This window comes from Gekko japonicus, unplaced genomic scaffold (genome assembly GCF_001447785.1).
Source record: "Gekko japonicus isolate JY-2015 unplaced genomic scaffold, Gekko_japonicus_V1.1 scaffold1809, whole genome shotgun sequence".
In the NCBI taxonomy this organism is placed as follows: Eukaryota; Metazoa; Chordata; class Lepidosauria; order Squamata; family Gekkonidae; genus Gekko; species Gekko japonicus.
Window position 1 is genome coordinate 268,955 of NW_015172061.1, and position 23,693 is coordinate 292,647.

At 46.3% G+C, this 23,693-nt stretch overlaps 1 protein-coding gene across 1 annotated transcript in view; it reads left to right on the top strand.

Moving 5' to 3' along the window:
- LOC107118443 (DNA polymerase zeta catalytic subunit-like) overlaps positions 1-23,693 on the top strand; it is a 129,150-nt gene that overhangs the window by 17,404 nt on the left and 88,053 nt on the right. Inside the window, exons 3-5 of the mRNA XM_015420784.1 lie at positions 1,123-1,197; positions 4,709-4,869; positions 10,369-10,465. Coding sequence (XP_015276270.1) covers positions 1,123-1,197; positions 4,709-4,869; positions 10,369-10,465 — 333 coding nt within the window. The remainder of the gene's footprint in view (positions 1-1,122; positions 1,198-4,708; positions 4,870-10,368; positions 10,466-23,693) is intronic.

Genomic DNA, 23,693 nt, shown 5'->3' on the forward strand with positions numbered 1-23,693 from the left:
TCATCATCATCATCATCATCATCATCATCATCATCATCATCATCATCATCATCATCATCATCATCATCATCATCATCATCATCATCATCATCATCATCATCTGGCTGGAAAGTTGGGTTAGTAAATCCCAGGTTGGAGGAGAGCCATGGAGCCACCCAGTGCCACTGGTGAGGGCAGCATGGGCGAGTGTCAGCGAGCTGCCATTTCCTTGGGACACCTCTCCTCGTCCCTTTTCTGGTACCCCCCCCCCTCACTCCTGTAGTTGTTATCCTTTGCATGTAGGGCATCTGTAACTGCCAAGGTTCTCCAGCTGGTGTGATGTGGTGTTGTGTCTTGACGCTCTGGCTTGTTTAGATTTCCCGTGTGAACTCTACGAGTGTTTATGGAACTGGCCGTTGCTGTTCTCAGGCCGCTTCGCGCCTTTTCTAATCTGTAACCTAAAGAGGGAAATGAGCCCATTGGTTTAAACCTTGTTTGAAGTTCCTTTAATACACCTTCCCTGGGCATTGTAGTTATTCCTAACAATCTCTGTATGTTCGTGATCAACCATGCTTTGGAAATAAATCTTGCTTCATTTTGAACGTGGATCTATTCTCCTGATTTGGGATCTAACATTAGGGTAATGTGGATATATCTGGCAATACCTCAGACTTCTGAATTGAGAGTCAAACCCCTTTCTCTCTGATAGAAAAAATGTTGATTGCCCAGATTTTCAGTACTTACTTGGGTTTTAAACTGCAGCTCAACATCTAAGAAAAAAAATCTTTATGTTCTACCTTAGAGTGAATTGTCTTACAGTCCTTGTTTTCTAAATTGTGAATTTTGTGGGGCGGGGAGGGGAAGGCAAGTGATAAGTATACTGAAGAAAGCATGATGGAGAGGGTACGTGCAGTATGAGTTTTTAGGATTGCTTGGAGCCTGTACAAACATGGAAGTGACGCAATGAGTATAGAGGGAGGGGGAAGAGAAGAGACAGGAAGCAGTAAACTAAAGATGCTTTATGCATAAATACCTGTACATGTGGTTGACTCTATGCACACATGGACCCATAGCTCATAGTGACTGTCTATCAAAAGCACATATATCAGTGATATAACATCTTGCTGGATATTTGTTTTCCAGGCCTTTTTATGGTTACCATGAAAAGGAAAGACAGTTTATGAAGATCTACCTTTACAATCCTGCTATGGTGAAAAGGTAATCAAGCACCTCTGTTTTTGTTAACAAAGAACATTTTCCTATTGATATTAAATGCAGAAAGACTATCTCTCCTTATATATAATTGAGTAAGAACATTCTATATGAACATTCTAAAATGCTCGCCTTTAGTGTTAGGCCGGAAGAACTGCCACTCAGAAGACGCTGGCTGGGTTGACTGGCTGCTTTGTGCAGTCCCGCCCAGCGTTTCAAGGTCTTTTGCATATGGAAGCTGATTGGACTTCACTGCATTCCACACCTCAAACTCACCCCCCTCCCCGCAAGGCAGTTGGAATGTCAGTTGCATATGGAACCTTCAAGGTCTTTTGCATATGGAAGCTGATTGGACTTCCCCCCATTCCCCACCTCATACTCCCCCCCCCCCCGCAAGGCAGTTGGAATGTCTGGTGGTGTGTAGGTCCCAGGAACATGTTTTAAGAGCTGCCAGGGGGATTAAGGACCATTCACACACTTTCAACCTTAACATACCTCATAGGGGGAGAGGAGAATAATGACAGCTGCTTTCCCTAGGCAGAGGCTGGGGGGGGGGATATTATACCTGCTGAGTCCTTCCGCCCCCGCCCCCCCCATGCTGCCCTCTACAGAATCCACCCCCCAAACCTCCAGGTATTTCCCTCCTTAGAGTTGGCAACCCTACTTTCCCCTCAGTGCCTGTTGGTAGGCAACTAAGTTTGGTCCAGTCACCTACTTTGCCCTTTGGGAGAAAACATATTGGGGCCAATCCTGATAGGGTTGCCAACTCCCGATGGGAAATTCCTGGAGATTTGAGGGATGGAGCCTGAAGAGGGTGAGGTTTGAGGAGGGGTGGGACCTCAGACAGGTACAATGCCATAGACTCCACCCTCCAAACCACTCAGTCCCTCATGGGGAACCATTGTTGCCAATCTCCAGGTGAGGGCTGGAGACCACTCAAAATTACAATTGCTCTGCAGAAGGGAGGGCGGAAGTCAGCTGAAGTCAAAGGGGCAGATAATGGTAGGTTGATGGTTAGCTGCGAAGGAGATGGGGTTGCCAACTCCAGGCTGGCAAATTCCTGGGGATTTGAGGGGTGGAGCCTGGAGAGGGTGGGGTTTGCGGAGGGGTGGGACCTCAGACAGGTAGAATGCCATAGACGCCACTCTCCAAACCAGCCATTTCGTCCTGGGTAACAATTGTTGCCAATTTCCAGGTGAGGGCTACAGATCACTCAAAATTACAACTGCTCTTCAGGGAGCAGAGATCAGTTCCTCTGGAGAAAACAGTGGACTCTGCCATTATACCCTGCTGAGGTCACCACAGCAAAATGACACTGTTTGCCCAAAGCCCGAGCACCCCCCCAGAGCCTCTTTCTAGATCTCGTTGTATTGCTTTCACAACGGGCTTTATTGCTAGTTATAATATACTTTACTTGAGGCTGCTCTTAAAAGTAGTTCAGAAGCTGCAAGCTTGTTCAGAATGTTGTAGCATACTTGCTGATGAACATAGGTAAGAATATATATACAACCAGTTCTGCACTGACTACTGGATGCTGATGAACTTCCAAGTTAATGATTTGGGTTCTGACCACTGAATCCTCAGTGTCTTAGGCCAATAAATACTTAGAGAATGTATCTTGCAATATGAGGCCATTTGCCTTTAAAGTGGAGAATTCAAGAGTCTGCTATAGCTACCTTCCCCTAAGGAAGCTAGAAGACTTAGTAAATTCTTTGACAACCCAAGTTCTTTGGAATTATTTCCCTCATGATTTGCTTTTGTTCTTTTCCTTTCTCATGTTTATACTCCTATACAAGTCTAATTTGTGTTTAAAAACTTTTGTTTATGGGCAGAGAGGAACCTGTTGTTGGACTCTGAATGGCTTACCCTGCTGTTATATTTTGTTTATTATTTTTACTTATTTAAAACATTTTATATCACCTTCCCACCCAGTTGAGTGTCCCCAAGGTGGTGAAATGTCACAATGTTAAAATAAAATTTTAAAATGCATATATATAAAATAGTTTACCAAAACAGGAAGGAGGGTCACTCAGGGTCATTGAAGGAATGCTTGGTGTTCTAATGTGTAGTAGATTTTTTGTTGCTTTTATTTGATTTTGTATATTCACTTTTAACTATGCTGCAAGATGTCTTGAGTTACTGTGGGAATTGGGGTAAAATGCTTTTAATACATGTAAACAAAGTGTTAAATGTTATGTTTGTTCAAGTGATAGACAACATATTGTGGGAGGACAGTATAGTTACATATCTATAGTGTGGGCAAATAAACTACTTTTGTTTATTAGGGAAGCAACACAGTCAAAAAATATCTCTCAGCAGGTAAGAACATACTTCTATAGATGTATCATCGGAAAAGTGTTAACTTGTAGATTATACCTATACATCCATAGATAACTTGGGTAAAACTGTTAATAGACAGAACTGTGCCAAATGTTCTCTGATTGTGAATTTTGATATTCACTCCAATATAGCACATTTGATGAACCTGAACACGTTGCTGAAAAAATACTTATTTTGTCAAACATTTGCATTTGGTCTTCTAGCAGGTGCTATTTCTCAGTGCCTTTGTCCTCACAGTTTCCAGCCTCATTTCCCAACACTGCTATTGAATCTTTCTAGCTGTAATAATCTGTACGATTTTGTTTGACCATTTTGATGTCACATCAGACATAGTATAATGAAATTGTTGACAAAATTACTCCAGCCAATAAGGTTGAACAACTATGTGAACAAATGAGGCAGAGGTCTATTAGGTCAAAGAAAACAGGATTTGCTTATTCTGCCTCCAAAGGGCTGAAGACAGTCAGGAAGATGGTATAGGGAAGAGAAATTTATCTCCTTGGCCTACATCCAAGGAGCATTTAAGCAGACCAAAGGATTTCCATCCATGAATTACAGTTTTCTTGGCTCCCCCCACCACTGCAGCCTAAAATGTTCTTAATGGGGGACAGGTAGATCCCCCAGGAGTAGCATTTTCAGAGGCATTTTGAGCTGTAGTGAGTGGAGGAGAGAAAACCTCCCTCCATGGGCAGAAATCCTTCTGCCCCTGTAAATGCTCCAGTAGAGCCAAGCCAGTGGTAGCAGTTTCCACTTAAAGACCTGATTTGCAGATTTCCCAAAATTGTGATTAGTTTGCATTTTTTATTGTGCAGTTTAGGGAATTTATTTTCATGCATTTGGATATCTGTACATGCAGATTGCCATTGTTCTTTCCAGAGCAGCAACAGTGTCTAGTTCTGTGGACAGAATCCCTTTAAACTAATGAAAATCTCTTATTTGCATATTCAGATATTTTAAATCACATGTTAGTGATCTTAGCTTTAGTGGCCAAAATTCTGTGGCTTTTGTTTATAATCTGAATTACATACTGGTTGAAATTTGTCTTAAATATTAATATATGGGATCATTACTGAAATATAAGCAGGTGTTGAGCAAATGCTAATAAACGTGTTCAAATGTGTTATTTTATCATCTAACATGAGAACTTTTATTTCTCGCTGTTTTATTATGATTGTAGAGTATGCGATCTTCTGCAAGGTGGAGCCATAATGAATAAATTTTACCAAGCTCATGAAGCTCATATTCCCTACCTCCTCCAGATGTTTATAGATTACAACTTGTATGGAATGAATTTAATAAACCTGGCTGCTGTGAAGTTCAGAAAGGCAAGGAAAAAAGGTGTGTAAAAAGTCCAATTCATAAAGAACGTTTTAGACATCTTTCATAGACTTTACTTCATATAAACTGAGACTAATTACCTCTGCCTTTGTAATAACTGATGTATATTCCATACTATTTAGTATTTACTGTTAATCATTAACATTTGATGTGAAAACAAAGGTGAAAAGAAGCACTCAGTGCTGGGGGGGTTGCATCACAAAACTGAAAATGAGTATGCACCGCTTGAATTCTGTTAGTGTCGTTTTTCCAAGGTATGAAAGACATAAAACTAGATCTAACATAAACAAAGCAATCTTCCTGCCAGTGGATTGTTCTATTTATTTGTATCATTCCTTTCTTCACAATGGGGACCCAAAGTGGCTTACATCAGTCTCTTCTCTTCTGTTTTATCCTCACAACAACCCTGTGAAGTAGGTTAAGCTGAGACGTGTGTGACTGGCCCAAGGTCACCTAGCAAGCTTCAGTGGCAGAGTGGGAATTTGAACCTGGTTCTCCCAGATCCTAGTCTGACACTCTAACCACTACAGCATTCTGGCTCTTCAGCCATTAATAAACCTGTTGCCCAGCAGATGTTGCTCCTCTGCTTTATAAAATGCACCATAAATTTTGGCCCATTTTGTGAAGCACAAAAGTATGCTTAATGATCTATTGTGGGGGGAAACTTTTTCAAACTTGTATTTGTGCAAAATAGAGGAGGGCAGAATATTGATTCCAGCCCCTCCACCTTCAGTGAGCAGTTTGTGGGGGACTGCTAGCAGCATGGGCAGCAGAGGGGTGAAATCAGCTTAAACTTATCTAAGTGCGAGGCTCAAGTGTTGCTAATCAGTTCTCTTGCTTATTTGAAACATTGCATGATCCAATCAGTGAAGTACAGTTTAGAGGCTAGAAGGAGCAGCAAAACCACCAAATTTTAGCTTTGTAGTCAACTTTTTAATTCTTATCTTGTATCATAAAAACATAAGAACATAAGAGACGCCAATGTTGGATCAGGCCAAAGGCCCATCCAGTCCAACACTCTGTATCACACAGTGGCCAGAAATACCAGTGCCATCAGGAGGTCCACCAGTGGGGCCAGGACATTAGAAGCCCTCCCACTGTTGACCCCCCCAAGCACCAAGATGACAGAGCATCACTTGCCCCAGTATCCTAATGCCTGCCTTAGGGGTGTGCCAAAAACTCCTGACTTAGGGGTGTGCCAAAAAAAACACAACACCCAGTATTTTCCAGTTCAGGTGTGTTGGTCTTGAAAAATTTCAGTATTTCCAAAAACTCCCGGATTCCGGTACTGGTATGGTGTTCAGATCTGGGATTTTTCAGAAATCCCGAATTTTTAGGGGGTCCAATAGATATGAGAAGAAAAATACTGATATTTTTTAAAAAAGCTTGGCTTCTCCTGCAGTGTGGTTTAAACCGTGCTGCAGGAGAAGCTGCCCCAGTTTAAACTGTGCCACAGGAGAAGCTGTCTATAGGATCTCTGTGTGGCAGGGAGGTTTCTTACCGTAGCATGCAGACCTGAGATGATCAGCTGGGGAAGTGGGATCTGAGCTCCGTGCTGTCTCAGCTGGGGCTGGCTCCTCTTGCAGCTTGGTTTAAACTGAGCTGCAAGCGGAGTCAGGCCAGCCTCCGCCAAGGCAGTGCGGAGCTCTTAGCTCCTGCCGCCCCAGCTATCCTTTTTTGCCACTTGGAACTGCAAGAGAGGATCGGTTGGGGTGGCAGGAGCCAGCTCCTCTTCAGTACTGCTGAATATACTCAAATAAAAGCTGAAAAAAATCAGCTTTTATTTGGGCTCAGCTATATCAGTAGCTGGTCAGATTCTCTGAATCCGTATTTGGTTTAAATAATACCCGAAAAATACTGGTAAGGTATTTTGGGGTATTTTCTTGGCTTGGTTTATGCCAAATGCACACCTCTACTCTGACCTGTTCTGTTTTGCCAGTTGTGGAAGAAAGTGCCTGCTCTGGCCTGCAGGCCCTGTTCCACCTTGCCCTCCTAGGTGTTCCCAACTCCCCGGAGAGGCTTTTACTTCTCTTTAGGATAGCCCACTGTGACCACCTGCCCTTTTTGCAAAGAACTACCTGCTTGGAGGCACAGGACTCCCAGCTTCCTTTCTAAGATCTGAGGCCATTCTTCTGTGTCTCCTGCTGCCCAGCGGCTGGCCACAGCAGAAACAGATTAATGCCTTGGGCACCCTTGGAGGAATAACTGCTTGCCAACCTCCTTGGAGCCCTTTTTTAAAAAGCATGTCCGAAATGGTGGAGGACTGTGTGGTACAGAGAACCACTCCCAGCATCAAAAGTTTAAAGTATTTATTAAAAAGAAAATATTTACACAACACCAGTTTGAACAAGGAAAACAAAAGAAATTGGTTAAAAAGCTAATCCTCTATCCTCTCTAAACATGCCCTACCAGATGTTAAAATAGGACAGGCTCTTCTAGTTTAGGAAGTTACAAATCTCTACCAATTCGCCGCTACCTTAAAGCATCCTTCAGCCCAGCCACATGGGCAATGGCTGCTTTCCCAGCTCAGAGATCTGCCTGCGTTCTGAGCTCAGCACCCAAGGAAAAGAGAGCAAGCTTCCTGTTGCAAGGAATTTTATAATCTTCCTTTCCTTACCCCCCTGATCCAGGTCAGGCCAGGTCAAAGAGGCTCTTCCTGGCAGTCTCCAGGGTTCTGTTTCCTGCAGACTCTCTAGTATTCTATTCCTCCAGTCTTTGTCCCCTGCTTGGAGAAGGGAGGGAAGAAGGGGGAAACTTGACCATTCGCTTTGTCTCTCTTGCTAGATCGATCAGCATTTGTAAGAAGGTGGGCTGACTTCTCCTCCTCCTGCCTATTCTCTGCCTAGAGAGAAAAAAAACCCTGTTAAAACGCCAGGTGGAGTGTTTTCTGCTTGCCAGCCTCCCAGGAGAAACTGCATTTCTTCATAGCAGTATTCTACCAAGTGGAAGGGATTCATACTGCAGCCTCTGCTGTGTACCTTGTATGTTCCAATAGTGTGAATCCCCTCTCCACAGTGGACCAGAAGCAGTGTAGGAGTGGCAGTGCAGCCATGCTGAAGCAGGCACTAGAACTTGTGGCTTAAAAATGCAACTCAGTGGCTTCTTCCATCCTTCTAGCATTAGAATGGCACTCATGAGATGACAGGTGACTGGAATGCAGCATATTTTACTTGGACATTTTTCTACATTTACAAGAGAGCAGGGAGTTCTATTCCCATTCTCTCTTGCCTGCTTGTTCTTTGGACACTGCTGATGAGTTTTGATAATCTCTGTGAAGGCAGTTCTGTGAGCCTGGGACCACAGAACCGTGTGTCTAGCCCCCTCCGATGATTAACGTTTTTGGGTCAAGACAAAGTTATTTCAAGCTGCCATGTAAGGGGAGAGTGGTGAAATCACATTTTGTGCCCACAGAAAAGATTACCTGGAAGATCACCTGTTCACATCTCTCATCTGTCACAAATCCTCTGTGGCCTTAAATAAACCATATTTCTTAGCTTCAAATCTGTCATCTGTAAAATGGAGAAATTAATGGCCTACCTTGCAGGACTATTGTAAGAATTACTGTGGTGATTATTATATGTAGAACACTTTGGACATTGGAAGTGCTAAGCAAACACTAAGTCATACTGTTGCTTGTCAGCCTTCTCTTTTCTTCATAAAGTTGGAAGCTTCCTTTGAGTTTTATGGGGCAAGTTCACAAGGTTTCAGATAGGAGAAAATTGCCTCTTGCTCCTGTTGCTGGGTTCCTCAATGTCAGTGTGAACAAAGGGCAGCCTCCTATTCTGTTGGGGGGGGATGTAACTTGAAATACTGATAGGGTCTAATCAACATATGCATAACTGAGAGATTAAGGAGCAAGGATAGATGCCAGGAAGAAGTGTGTGTTAGTATGTGACTAAAGGCAATAACATTTGAGAACCTGAACCTCAAAAGTATTTTCTCTGTGTGCAAATGTGTGTGTGTGTGTTGATGCCAGATTATTTTATTCTGATGCCACTTCCTGTAGTCCCTTAATGTTTAAAAAAGTTTTTAAACGTGAAGAGTAAACAGATCTTCGGGAGGTATACCACATGACTTCAAGCACTTCTGCTTGAACAGATTTCTGAAGAACACAGGCCCTGGTCACACGGAGCATTAGCCACGCTAGAGGGACGGAAGATAGGTGGATTTTCCGGGCGCGATCACACCACCACATTTGGGAAGCGTAGAACTCCCGTGGCTCACCTGAGGCTTCCTGCTAATAATGCAGTTTAAAAAACTAGTACCTCCGAGGTACTAGTTTCCGGAAACCGCGGGACAAGGGCGGGCATCTAATCGCGTTCCCGGTGGTAGTTCCGGCGCCCGCCCATGTCCCCTAGCAAAACGGTTTGTTTTTTTCCAAGTCTCCACAATGCGCACAAGCACCCAACGGAGCATGGGCACACTTTAGTTTAAAAAAACCACACAACTTAGCAGTTCGCTAAGACTTGAGTCGTGCAGAAAAAAGGAGAGCAGCCAGAAGAAACGCAACACAGAGCGCACGGCTTGAGGCGAGAGAGAAACAGATAGGGGGAAAGGGGGCAAGGCAGAAGATAAAGCGGATGAGGCGAAGCCCAGAAGAGGGGGGGGGTGCGGCGGCAGAGTAGGAAGTCTGCTTGGGGAAGGGGGGGCAAAGCCGGGAAGAGTCGACTAGACATACGGGCGACGCGAGGGCTCCTATAGAGACGGGTGTGTGCGCGGAGGCTGTGGGATCGGAGCCCCAGCGCCCAGGGAGCCGAAGAGCCAGGAGGGCGGCACTCACCGTGGCCTCGAAGACAGGCGCTGGAGGAGGCAGCGGAGAAGGAGGCGCGGTCAGGTCGAGGGGGCTGAGCCATGCTGCTTTGCCCTCTTCGTGCGCCCTACCAGCCGGCTCCCCGGACTGCTGCCCTTACACAACTACTGCCTGCCCCCTGCCTGCCTCACTGGTGGGGACAAAGCCGTGTCCGACGCGACGCCGCACCACCCAGTCGGTCACTGGCCCCTCCTCTCCCCAGTGCCACTTTGCCAGCTTTCTCTGGCAGCCCCCTCCTCGCCTTCCCTCGGCGCGGGGGCCCCGCTTCTTTGCCCCGTGGCGCCGCAGGATTGTGCTGTGATCAGCGCCTCCCCCTAACTACGGGACCTCCATGGGAGGTCTGATCGTGCAACCGCGCGTTATTTTGCCCCGGGGCAAACAGCCACGCTCCCCCCCCCCACATTTTCCAGCTCGTGTGACCGGAGCCACAGTATATTTTCTTCTCTAGGCTAGACAGTATTTACTTTCATGACATAATTCTACCTTCATTCTTACTCTGCAACTGGAATTAATTTCTTTATATAAAATATCTATATACCTTTTTGTCATGCACCTGAAGCTATTATATACTGAATGTGTAGTTCAAGGAATGATATGTGAATGCTATTACAAAACTACAAAAAAAAGTATTATAAATTAATAAAATCCAATTATAAGTACAGGAAAGTGCTTATGTTTTCTCTTTGTAGGTGATTCATTGGATGAAATTGAATGTGTTAGAGATCATTTATCAGGACATTCGACTACCAGTGCTGTCCTTCGATGGGAAGATAATCAAATACCAAGGTTGGCATACCTGAAGACTTTTTTTAAAACATCAGAGTTGAAAACACAGATTTGTATTAAATTAAATGATACAAATATGAATATCATTTTTAAATATGCTTGCTGGTTTCATCAGTTTACTTCAATCAAAAGCTTTTTATTGGTTGGTTAATCAAGGAGACACATCTTAAACAGTGGGAATAATATTGAAAGATCTGCTTCATTTTTGAAACCCTGTTTATTTATTTATTTATAAATTCAGCTTATAGGACGCCCTCCCCTGCATAGCAGGCTCAAGGTGGTGAACAATTTCTGTAAACATATTCACAAATCAAGTTGTTAATTAAAACAATAAAACAATGGCAACAAAAACAATTTCAGATGAAAATAAACTGGAATTATATCCTTAACCCCATGTGAGAAAGGGGAAGTGCCAAGCAAGATGCAGGCAATTGCTGTCCTCAACCATAGGCCTGGTGGAACATCTCTACCTTACAAGCCCTGTGGATCTGCATTAGGTCCCACAGGGCACGAATGGCATTTGACAGAGTCCCATTAGGTTGGAGCCAGGCCCGAAAAAGTCCTGGCTCTGGTTGAGGACAGCCAGATATTTTTTAGGCCAGGGATCACCAGTATGTTCTTCTCTCCAGAGTGCAATGCTCTTCGGGAGGTATACCACAAGAGGCAGTCCCATAGGTATGTTGGTCCCAGACCGTTTAGGGTCTTGAAGGTTAGTACCAGAACCTTGTACCTGATTCAGTATTCAACCTGGAGCCATGCAGCTGGTGGAGCACTGATTGGATGTGCACTGACCATGGGGTTCCAGTAAGGACCCACACTGCTGCATTCTGGACCAGCTGTCGTTTCTGAGTCAGTCTCAAGGGTAGAGCAGGTTACAGTAGTCTTGCCTGAAGGTGGCAGTTGTGTGATTACTGTGGCTAGCTCAGGGCGAGACAAGAAGGGGGCCAGTTGCCTGAACTAATTTCTTTATATAAATGCCAGTCTACCAACATTTGTGATATGGGCCTGCATCAATAAGGAGGCATCCAGAAGCACATCTAGGTTCTTGACAGTCAACACTGGTGTTAAGGGCATGCCGTCAAGAGCCAGGATTTGGCACCCCAATCCTGAATCCCCCCATCCACCCACAGAACCTCCATCTTAGATGGATTCGGTCTCAGTTGGCTCTGTTTCAGCCATTCCATCACGGCCTCCAGCCCCTCATCCAAATTAACTGGGGAGGTATTCGTCCATGCATCCATCAGCAGATATAGCTGGGTGTCATTAGCATATTGATGGCAACAGAGCCTGAAACTCTGTACCTGCTGGGCAAGGGGGCGCATATAGATTGCAGAGAGGATTGCTCCCTGAGGGACCTCCACACACCAGGGGTTATCTAGGTGACATCCTCTGGCATAGCACTACCCTCTGTCCCTGACCTTGGAGGAATGAGTTAAGCCACTTCAAGGCCATGGACTCCTACATTGGCAAGGCCATGGTCAGGTCATGGTCAACCGTGTTGAATGCTGCAGTCAGATCAAGCAGTAGCAGCAGCACTGACTTGACTCAGTTGAGCTGTAGATCATCTGTGAGGATGACAGGCACTGTTACTGTCCCATAGCTGGGGCAGAAGCTGGACTGGAATGGGTCCAGAACTGATGTGTCCTCCACGGAACTTTGGAGCTGCTCTGTCACAGCTCTCAGGTACCTTTCCCAGGAACGAAAGGTTCGAAACTGGGCGGTAATTGGGAGGATCAAAAAGATCCAAAGATGGTTTCTTTAAGAGTGGTATTTTTTTTTCTTTTAATCCTCCTGGATAGACCCCTGAACTGGGGGACAGATTGATAATGTCTATCAGCGGCCCTCGTATTCCCTCACCACTGGCTTTCACCAGCCATGATGGACATGGGTCTAAGAGGCAGGTGGCTGGCTTAACAGCACCCAGAATCATGTCAGCATCAGCCTGGGAGAGTCAGCTGAAGTTCTCAAGCACTGAATCCAATAACAGTCAAATGGCCTCCAGCTCATGTACTGTATCAATGTTGGCAGGCAGGTAATGTTGGAGTGACAAGACTTTATCCGCAAAAAAGCTTGCAAAAGCTTCACAGCTAATGGCTGAATTTCTAACATTTTGGGTTCTCTCTGTAAGAGAAGTTAAGAGTTCTAATTACCCCGAATAATTGTGCCGGCCAAGAGCTAGCGGATGCCATGGAGGCTGTATAGAATTCCTTTTGGCCTTCACTGCCATCTCAAGGATTTCATAAATGTCCTATTAGATGTTGTTGTAGCTTCATCATGAGACCGATACCAAACTCACTCTAATCGTCTAAGCTTCCACTTCATCACCCTAAGCTCCATGGTGTACGAGGGGGCTAATTCGGGGCAGAAGTGAAGACATCAGGGAGCGATTTCATTGATGGCTTCAGAAAGATGGGTATTCCAGTCCTCTATCAGCGCATCTAATGAATTGCTGGGGGGCATTGGATCCTGCAGAGCATTTTGGAACCTAATTGGGTCCATTAGTCTCCATGGGTGAGCATAAATCCGCTTGCCACCTAGACACAGGGTTGGTGCACCCAACCCGGCCTTCAGGGTGAAATTATCTGACCATGGCACTCCATCAATAGCAATCAGATCTATATCCCCATGCCAAAGATCAAATCCAGTGTGTGGCCTGCTTGGTGTATGGGACCTGATACAATCTGGAAGAGTCCCAGTGCTGTCATGGAGGACACCAGGTCCACTGCCTGTGAGGAGGCAGCAGCATCGGTATGGATGTCGAAGTCTCCCAGAACTATCAGTCTTGGGAACTCCAAGGGCCAGCCCACTACTGCTTCCAGCTGGCTCGATAGGCTGTCTGCTGGGGTGCGAGGCAGTTGGTACACCAGCCAGACAGACAAAGACTCCTCAGCATCCCAGACCTGACCAGCACAGTCAATACCGGAGATCTTTGGGATGGGGAGTACCCTGAAGGAGAACACCTCTTGGATTAGTATCACCACCCCTCAACCCTTAGTCCAGGACTGATGGAGGACCAAGAAACTGGTGGGGCATCTCTTTCAAGGCAACTGTCCCACCCTCCCTTACTCCAGGTCTCAGTCACACACACCAGGTCCACTTCTTGTGCTGCAATATAGTCCTGCAGTGTCATGGTCTTATTGTTAATGGACCTAGCATTGCACAGCATCAGTGTCAGAGAAGGGTTTACTTTCCTAGCCCCCTCATCAACATGCCTTGAGATAGGACGAAGGCTGGAAAGAGACCGAGCATAGCGATATCTCCACCTCCTTTCATTCCAGTACCTTCTCCCACCACCATACCTTCCTGTGCTCCCAATCACTGGGATCCCTGACCCAGCATTGGCACTCCAGATGTTACCATGATCCATTTCTGTTTCCCTGTCAGCTCTGTGCCAGTGCTGTAATACAAAGGTACAAAAGGTAATAAATACTAAGGGTGACCTTTTTTTTCTTACAATGGGACAGTTTACTGTGCCCAACTACAGTTAACAAGATTATGAACAGAAACAGGATTACATGCATTCTCCCTTTACTGGAGCAAATTTGCCCTACTGTGTAAACCAGTGTTGAGCACTTTTTATTATTGTTTGTTGAAGGAGAAAAGGATTTGATGGAGGAACACAGAGTTTTGTGGGCCTACTCATGATCTCTTCTAGTGCAGTACTATGAACACTTTCCTGGGAATAAGCCCCACTGAATATACCTGAGTAGGATTCTGAGTGGATCTGCCTAGAGTTGCTCTTTTTGTCATGAGAGATTCTGAGGAACAACATTCTGCATTTACAGTAATATTCTAGCAAAATAAAAACAAGGAAAAGTAACCAGAAGGTGCTGCAGCCTCATAGAGGAGGGAGGCTGAAGGAGATGGAAGAGATGGAAAGGGGGGGGGGGGACTGCCAGACTTTGTTATAGCCATGACTTACATGCCCTGCAGAAAGGTAACAAATCCCACGGGGCACAGATGTTATATGGCGAAGAGTTCCACCAGGTAGGGGCCAGGGCAGAAAAAGCCCTGGCCCTGGTTGTGGACAGCCGGATCTCTCTCAGGCTGGGGACTACCAGGAGGTTCATATCTCCTGAGTGTAAAGCTCTTCTAGGGGTATACTAGGAGAGGTGGTCCTGAAAGTACGTGGGTCCCAGACTGTTAAGGGCCAGTACCAAAACCTTGAACCTGATCCGGTGCTCTACCAGAAGCCAGCACAGCTCGTGCAGCACAAGTTGAATGTGTGTTATGCAAGGGGTCCTGATAAGGGCACACGCAACCGCATTCTGGATCAGTTGGAGCTTCTGGGTCAGTCTCTGTCAGCTAGCTGCCATTTCTCTGGGACACGTCCCGTCCTTATTCCTGCCCGTCCTCCCTTCCCTCCTCTTGTTATTCTCTTCTGGTATGCTTCTGTAACTGCCAAGTTTCTCCTGCAGGTGGATGACGGAGTGTTATGTCTTGTTGCCTGGGCTTAATTAGATTTCCCGTGTGAACTCAACTTGTGTTTATGAAATTGGCTGTTGTGATTCTCAGGCTGCTTCGCGCCTTTTCTAATCAGCTCCCTTACGAGGGAAATGTACCCATTGGGTTAACCAAGTTTGAAGTTCCTATATTACTTTGCCCCTGTGTATTGTCGTCATTCTGAACAATCTCTGTATGTTCATGACTAACCATGCTTTGGAAATAAATCTTACTTCTTTGGAACGTGGGTTTGTTCTCCTGACTTGGGATCTGACAGTCTCAAGGGTAGACCCACGTAAAGTGATTTACAGTAGTCTGTTGCGGAGGTGACCATTGCATGGATTACCATGGCTATGTTGGAGTGAGACATGTAGGGAGCAGTTGCCTGACCTGCCGAAGCTAGAAAAATGCCAGTCCAGCAACCTTTGCAACCTTAGCCTCCATTGGCAGGGGAGGCAAGGCAGCCAGTGTCACACCCAGGCTCTTGACTATTGGTGCTGGAGTTAAGGGCACACCGTCAAGGACTGGGAGTTGACATCCCAATTCTGTGTCCCTCCCAAAACTTCTGTCTCACTGCGATTCAGCCTCAGCCGACTCTGCTTTAACCATCCCACTATGGCTTCCAAACCCTCAGCCAGATTTGCAGGAGTGGTATCCAGTTGGCCAATTGGGTGTCATCAGCATACTAGTGACAACCCAGCTTGAAACTCCATGCCCATTGGGTGAGGGGGCACATATAGATGTTAAATAACATTGGAGAGGATTGCCCCTTGGGGGGGACCCCACATACTAGCCGTGCCTGGTACACAATCTCTCTCCCCGTGCCACCCTCTGTCCCCGACCATTTATTTATTTATTTATTCTTATTCTTGGATTTATATCCTGCCCTCCCCGAAGGCTCAGGGCGGCTAACAAAGAGGCACAAGTGCCAAAGTTAAAACAGATAAAAGCAGAATAAAACAATACAATGCAAAACACTAAAGTGTTGGTGCTCTAGATGTCACAGAATCATTAGTTGCAAGATGGGGTTCTGGGAAAAGTTATTAATTCCAGGCCAACGACATACCTCCTACCAGCACAACCATCCCATCCTCATTCGGGACGTCTCACACCCCATTTAATACCCGCACAATTGATGGTCGAGGTGCAATGATGGGGGGTAACGATGATGGAATAGTGGTGGTGGCGGCTCCTACTCAAAAGACTGGTGGAAGAGCTCCATCTTGCGGAACTGCACAAGGTTTCTCAGGGCCTGGACCTCCTCCGGGAGCTCATTCCACCAGGTAGGAGCCGCCACCAAAAACACCCTGGCCCTGGTAACAGCAAATTTGATATTCCTGGGGCCTGGAATTACCAGGAGATTTTGACTTCCCAACCGTAGTGCCCTTGGGGGAACATGCGGGGAAAGGCGGTCCCATAGGACCATGGAGAAATGAGGTAAGCCACTGTAAGTCTACCTCATGGATTCCAACTTTGACAAGGCAGTTTGTCAGAAGTTTGTAATCAACCTTGTTGAGCACTGCTGTAAGATCAAGCAATACTAGCAGTGCCGACCTGCCTTCAGGTCAACTAGCACTGTCTTCGTCCCGTGGCCAGGACAGAAGCCAGATTGGAATGGATCCAATGCCAGTGTGTCATCCAGGAATTTCTGGAGCTGTTCTGCCGCCGCTCTCTCAATTACTTTACCCAGAAACGAACAATTCGAGACTGGGCAGTAATTGGACAGATCCATGGATCTAAAGTTGGTTTCTTCAAGAGCAGCACAACCATATATAATGTGAAAAGTAGAGAGAAGCATTAGCATTAAATTAATACTGCAGTGTACTATGGAAAATTGCTTGTATAAGATACTTAGAAATTTGTTCTCCAAATCTAGTTCTTGGGGGAAATCAGCAATACACACTTGCTCATAGAAGTAAGTCTACTCAGAAAGTAGTCTTAATCATTACTGATTACTTTCTGTGGATTTAGCCCAGTGAAGACAAAGCAAAACAAATCTATTTTGAAAAGTGTGTTCCAAATATTGGGTCATTAAAATATTCTCAGCTCAGACATATCTCCATTAGAACGGATAGTATTTCATTTCTATTTAAATTGTTATAGAAGCTTGAGTGATTTCACTCAGTGGGCTGATATTTTATATTGTGTGTACAAAAATCAGGCACTTTCCCCAATATTCATAAATTAGTTACTATTTGTTTCAAATGTTCCCAAACTTAACAATGAGGCTTCCTTACTAAAGTGAAAAAGCCTGTTATATAAAACTACACATAGATTATTAAAGATGCCTTTTCCTCTACCAGAGAACGATAATTCTAAATTGGAGCCAGCAGAAATTATGAGGGCCAAATGCAGATTGTATTCAACTGATCTTCGACGTGGTCTCTGTGCTTCACACCCATGGGATACAGTGCGCCTGCGCTAGATCAATCGGCATTGTAGCAAGGTCTAACGGATTTTCGCGCCCAGACCTCAGGCATGCGCAGGAACCCCCACCACGCATGCCCAGAGGGGTGGGCGTGGACATCTCACCAGTTCCTTTCTTTCCGCCGCGCTGGCAGCACCTTTCCTTCATCGGTCAGATTGGTAGCTATTTTCCTCAGAGGCTCTTTGGATTTCTCTTCAGTTTCTCCTCTTAGTTTTCACCTTTCCTTCTCTTCTTCATTTTTTCGTCTTACCTCAGTTTGGCCTTCGCGCCCCCCCAACCTTTTTCTTCTCCGTCCATTTTATTTTATGGAGAAAAGGTGGAGGGTTTTCAAACATTTTAAAGTGTGCGGCAGTAAGCTCGCTCTGCCGGACGGCCACACCCTTTGTATTTTTTGTCTTGGTGAGATGCACTGACCGGAGTCCTGAAGACATTGTGCCAAGTTCTCCAATCAAACTAGGAAGAACCAAGCGGCACGTCTCCGGGTGGCGTTACTAGAATCAGCGCTAAATCCCGCTTCCGCCATGGATCCAGAAGTACCAGTGAGACCATCGATGGCTCTGGTTTTGAAATCTCATCCGACATTGTCCAGTCAATATCAAAACGTCCGGTACCGACGGTGCAGTCTTCCGCGTCCACTCCCGTGAAAAAGAAAAAGGAGAAATCGGGTAAAGAGCACAAGTCCGCCAAAAAGGGTTCCTCTAAGGCCCTAAAGGTGTCGAAGGCGGGAAAAGTTGCCCCTAAGGTGCCCCCCGTTCCGACGACAGTATCGGCATTGGAAGCTCCAGTCACTCCACTGATACCGACCATCCAGCTGATGGACTCTCCAATACACCAGCTAGACCACAACACGCTGATCGACATGCGTCCTTTCTCCGACATCGATAATGTCGAGATCCTCAGTCGTCCCCTGGGCACGGATCGTTCTCCCTCTGCTCAGTCATCGACATCGACAGTCTTGGAGTTCCACACCAATATCGATGCAGGTCAGCATCAACAGATCCCTTCCAACACTCAACGTCATCCTCCCCATCTGTTTGCCGAAGATCAGCCTTTCGATATCAATGATCTGGCTGATAGGTGCCACTCACGGAGACAAGATACTATGCTGTCTCCAAGACGTTCCCACTCTAGGAGTAGATCCCCACAAGTCTTCCTACCCCCACCACCTCCTGCCCTCTCCTAAGATCACTGTCAACTACGTTATCTCTATGGAGCTTATCCACCCGCATCTATCATGTGGTTGACTCCAGCAGGTTACTTGGATTAGGATCGTTACTCTGCTCACATATCACGGTCACCCCGTAGATCGAGGCCGACACCCTCAGCGTCTCTTTCCCGGCCTCTGGATCATGCATCTGATGACCCTCCTCAACATCGACCGGATCAATATCGTCCTCCCAGTCCCCCTATGCCACTGTCTACAGATCCAACCAGTCAGATCAAAACCACTCCGGTAAAATTACCAGAGCCCCATTCCTCTGACTCTGTGGATGAGGGGGAGTGCTAGGGAGACATGGCTAAGTAAAGGGGAGCACAGCATCACTGGTGAAGGAGGGATCGCTGGGGAGACAATCCTGCTCTTAAAGAGCCAGCTCCCAGTCTGAGGTCATGGATAAACATGACAATTAGTATATTTTAATATAGTTTAGTAACTATTAGTTTAGTTTAGTAACTTTTAGAAGACTGCATTTGTACCACCCCAGCTCCCAGTCTGAGTGCCAGCTCCCAGTCTGAGGTCATGGACGAACATGACAATTAGTGTATTTTAATATAGTTTAGTAACTTTTAGAAGACTGTATTTGTACCACCTCAGTAATTTGTAGGTTTGGGTTATTGAAATTGTAAGCTGTCTTCACAAATGTACCTACGCTGAAGATTATGTGAAACTGATGCATTTAACTATTATACAAAAATATAGGCCTAGGTGTAGAAAACATGTGGAGGGAGGGTGATTTTTGTCCATTTCTCCTTCTTTCCCCAATTCCCTACTTGTTGTCTAGCATTCAATAACTGGGAAAGGCAAGGGCCTGATCTACAGATACAGAAGTATGAGGTGTTTGTCCTGAGGTGGCAGAGAGTGGCTATTATTATATCAGATTGGAGCTGGGGATTCAATTTTAAATAGTTCCTCTAAAAAGTTTCCTGGCTAGAAAAATTAGCATCAAGGTGGGAGAGGTTTTAGCCAGCCTATCTGCTCTGCTAGTTTTCTACTTGTAGGGAGTTTTGTATGGCAGCATCCACAAACATCGGCTGTCTGAAATGGCAGTCCATTCTACCGTCTTATTCTGCTGCATGTGTAAATCCAGCCTGATAAGGGTATGAGTATGAGGGAGAACTTATTTCTGTTCCCCGTCCTCTTGCCTTTCTGAGCTGGCTATGAGTCAAGGTCAAACAGAGACAGAAAATTATGTGAGCCACAGAATTCTTCATGCAGTCATCTCACTAAGCAAGAAGCCATGGGGAGAGAATTGGCAACTGATGATGACAGACTTTTGCCAATTTCTTCCTCTCACTGCGGATTCCTGTTTCACATCAAGTGATGTTCTTGGAGATCCCTTGACCTTCCCCAGGGACAGCATTTTTGGGGTGTGTGTGTGCAGGGTGGGCCAGTATAGTGGGAGGTAGGAAGTTGCAGTTCTGATCACAATACTTTGGATCCAGTCCTATTATCATTAGTAGTAGTAGTAGTAGTAGTAGTATAATGAAGATATTTTCAGTCATATTGGAATACAACCAACATGGCAAGCATCTGTGGTCAGTAATAGCCACAATGGTAACAAACACACTATATACCAAAGATACCTTGTATTATAGAGACCCCATATTCCAGAAATGACATTTAAATTACTTTTCCAAGTCCCTTTTATGCTGATCACCTGGAGGCAGGCTTACTTCTGATATGACTCTTCTGGACTAATTTGTTTGTCTTGGGCCACGGTCAGATGGGCAGCTTATCCCACTGTTGCTGTAGCTCGTAATTTGATCTACATATTTTTGTTCCACTGTGGTTTGACCAGACAGCTTCCCTTTTACCCGCCTCACCGCATGCTGATTCCATGGTTCAGTGTCCAGACTTTTGCTGGGCGGCAACCACCAGGCATGCGATTGGCAGGGTTTTTTTTAAGATCTTTGACGTGGTCTCCGTGCTTCACACCCATGGGATACAGTGCGCCTGCGCTGGATCAATCGGTATTATAGCAAGCTCTTAACGGATTTCGCACCCAAACCTCAGGCATGCGCAGGAACCCCACCACACATGCCCAGAGGGGTGGACGCGGACATCCCGCCAGTTCCTTTCTTTCCACCGCGCTGGAAGCACCTTCCTTTCCTCGGTCTGATTGGTAGCTATTTTTCCTCAGAGGCTCTTCAGATTTCTCTTCAGTTTTTCTCTTATTTCCACTTTTACCTTTGTTTATTTGTTGTCCCCCCCCCAAAAAAAAGACTTTGTTTAGTTTGAGGGGAAAGTTTTTCGTTTTACCTCAGTTGGGCCATTGCCCCCCCCTTCTTCTCCATCTCGTTTATTTTATGGAGAAGAAGTGGGGCTTTTTCAAACGTTGTAAGAGGTGTGGCAGTAAGCTCGCTCCACCTGACGGCCACACCCTTTCCATTTTTTGTCCAGAGTCCTGTTGATACTATGCCAAGTTTTCAAATCAAACCAGGAAGAACCGAATGGTGCGTCTCCAGGTGGCGTTACTGAAATTGGCACTAAATCCCGCTTCCGTCATGGATCCAGAAGTACCGGTAAGACCATCGACATCGACGGCTCTGGTATCGAAGTCCTCGTCTGACATTGTCCAGTCAACATCGAAGCATCCGGCACCGATGGCGCAGTCTTCAGCGTCCATTCCTGTGAAAAAGAAGGAGAAATCGGGTAAAGAGCGCAAGTCTGCCAAAAAGGGTTCCTCTAAGGCCCTAAAGGCAGCAAAGTCTGGAAAAGTCACGGGTCCTGCACCAGGTAATGCCCCTAACGTGCCCCCCGCTCCAACGATAGTATCGGCATCGGAGGCTCCAGTCGCTCCACCGTTACTGACCATCCAGCTGATGGACTCTCCAATACACCAGCTAGACCACGACACGCTGGTCGATATGCATCCTTTCTCCGACATCGATAATGTCGAGATCCTCAGTCGTCCCCTGGGCACGGATCGCTCTCCCTCTGCTCAGTCATCGACATCGACGGTCTCAGAGTTCCATGCCGATATCGACCCAGATCGACATCGACAGATCCCTAAAAGCACTCAACGTCATCCTCCCCATCTGTTTGCCAAGGATCGGCCTTTCGATATCGATGATGGGGCTAATAGGGGCTGCTCACGGAGACGAGATGCTACACTGTCTCCCAGACGCTCCCACTCTAGGAGTAGATCCCCACGAGTCTTCCTGCCCCCACCACCGCCTGCTCTCTCCTGGGATCACCGCCAACTATGTTACTTCTATGGGGCTTACCCACCTGCATCCATGCCTTCGTTGACACCAGCAGGTTACTCTGATTGGGATCGTTACTCTGCTCACAGATCACGGTCACCCTATAGATCGAGGCCCTCAGCATCTCTGTCCCGTCCTCTGGATCATCCATCTGATGACCCTCCTCGACATCGACCCGATCAATATCGTCCTCCCAGTCCCCCTATCCTACCGTCAACAGATCCAACCAGTCAGATCAAACCACTCCGGTACAATTACCAGAGCCTGATTCCTCTGACTCTGTGGATGAGGATTCTGATATGGGGGCTTCAGATGTACACAGCTCCCCTGACCAGCCTTCTCCGAACTAGGCAGTTGCCGATGACCAACCTATATCTCCATCTGACAATTTAACTTCCTACGGAGACCTCGTGAAAAGAATGGCCCACTCCCTTGGCCTTTCAGTTGTACAACCACAACCACAGGTTACAGATGCCGTTTTCGATGTGGTACAACTAGATACATCGACGGCTATAGCACTACCCATGTCCACGGTCCTGTTACAGGCAGCTAAAGCTCCATGGGATAAACTGTCATTGCCTCCAGTGTCCACACGTCGCTTGGACCATATGTATAGAGTCCCAGAAACAGGAGCGGAATTCTTATTTGCCCATCCTCAACCAAACTCCATGGTAGTTACTTCCTCATCCAAGTCAAAGAGAACCCATTCTGCCCCTTCAGACAGGTAGAGCAGAAAGCTAGATGCATTCGGACGACGTTTCTACTCCACAGGAGCACTAGGGGTTAAGACCGCCAACTACTTGGCGTGTATGAGTAATTACCAATACACTTTGTGGGAGAGGCTCTCCGAGCTCTTGGAAAACCTTCCAGAAGATAAGCATCAGACAGCCCACATCATCCAGAAGGAGGGCATGGTACTGGCAAAACAACAAATTAATACCTCTAAACATCCCCTAGACACCCGCTCAAGGACAATCCTTCAGCCATAGCTCTCCGAAGACATTACTGGCTACGTAACACCAATCTACAGCCAGATACTAGGTGATACGTAGAGGACCTCTCCTTCTATGGCCTTGGTCTGTTTAATAGTACCACAGACACCATATTACAAGATATGGATAAAAGCATAAAGGCTTCTTGTGCTCTGGGCGTTTCCTCATCCACGAGGCAGCAATACCGGCCTCGTCCCTGGTCTAGACCCTGGCAAAAAATGTACCCCAAACCGTCAGTCTCCTGACCGGCAATGGAGGCCACGTACATCCTCTGGAGGCCAGAAGCCCACATTTCAGAAACCTAGATTTGGATCGAGGCAACAATCCTCCCATAGTAAGCAGGCAAAGTCCGCCAAGCAGGGTTTTTGACTTCCATGTCTTCCAGTCACATCCAACCCATCTAACCTCCTTCCTCCAGACTTGGCACCTCATCACCACAGACGAATGGGTGCTGTCCATCTTGACCCAGGGTTACCGCATAGAATTTATTCAGAACCCCATTACTCCTGTCTTTGTCTCCACATCCCCTTCTCCAGCCCTTCTGGAAGAAGTGTCCATCCTTCTGCACAAGGGAGCCGTCGAGCCGCTGCCACTGCATCTACAGGGCAGGGGATTCTATTCCCACTATTTCACTGTTCCAAAGCGGGATGGAAACGTTTGACCAATCCTAGATCTACGGGCGCTAAACTGCTTTGTGAGCTACCACCGCTTCCGCATGGTGTTCTTGCAGCAGATTGTGCCACTTCTCCAGAAGAATGTCTGGATGGCCACCCTCGACCTCCAAGACGTGCACTTCCACCTCACTATCCACCCGTCCCACCGCCAGTACCTACGCTTCGCAATTGGTCAACATCACTACCAATATGCAGCTTTGCCATTCGGCCTTTCAAGTGCACCGAGAGTCTTCACAAAGACAATGGTGGTGGTCGCGGCCTTCCTT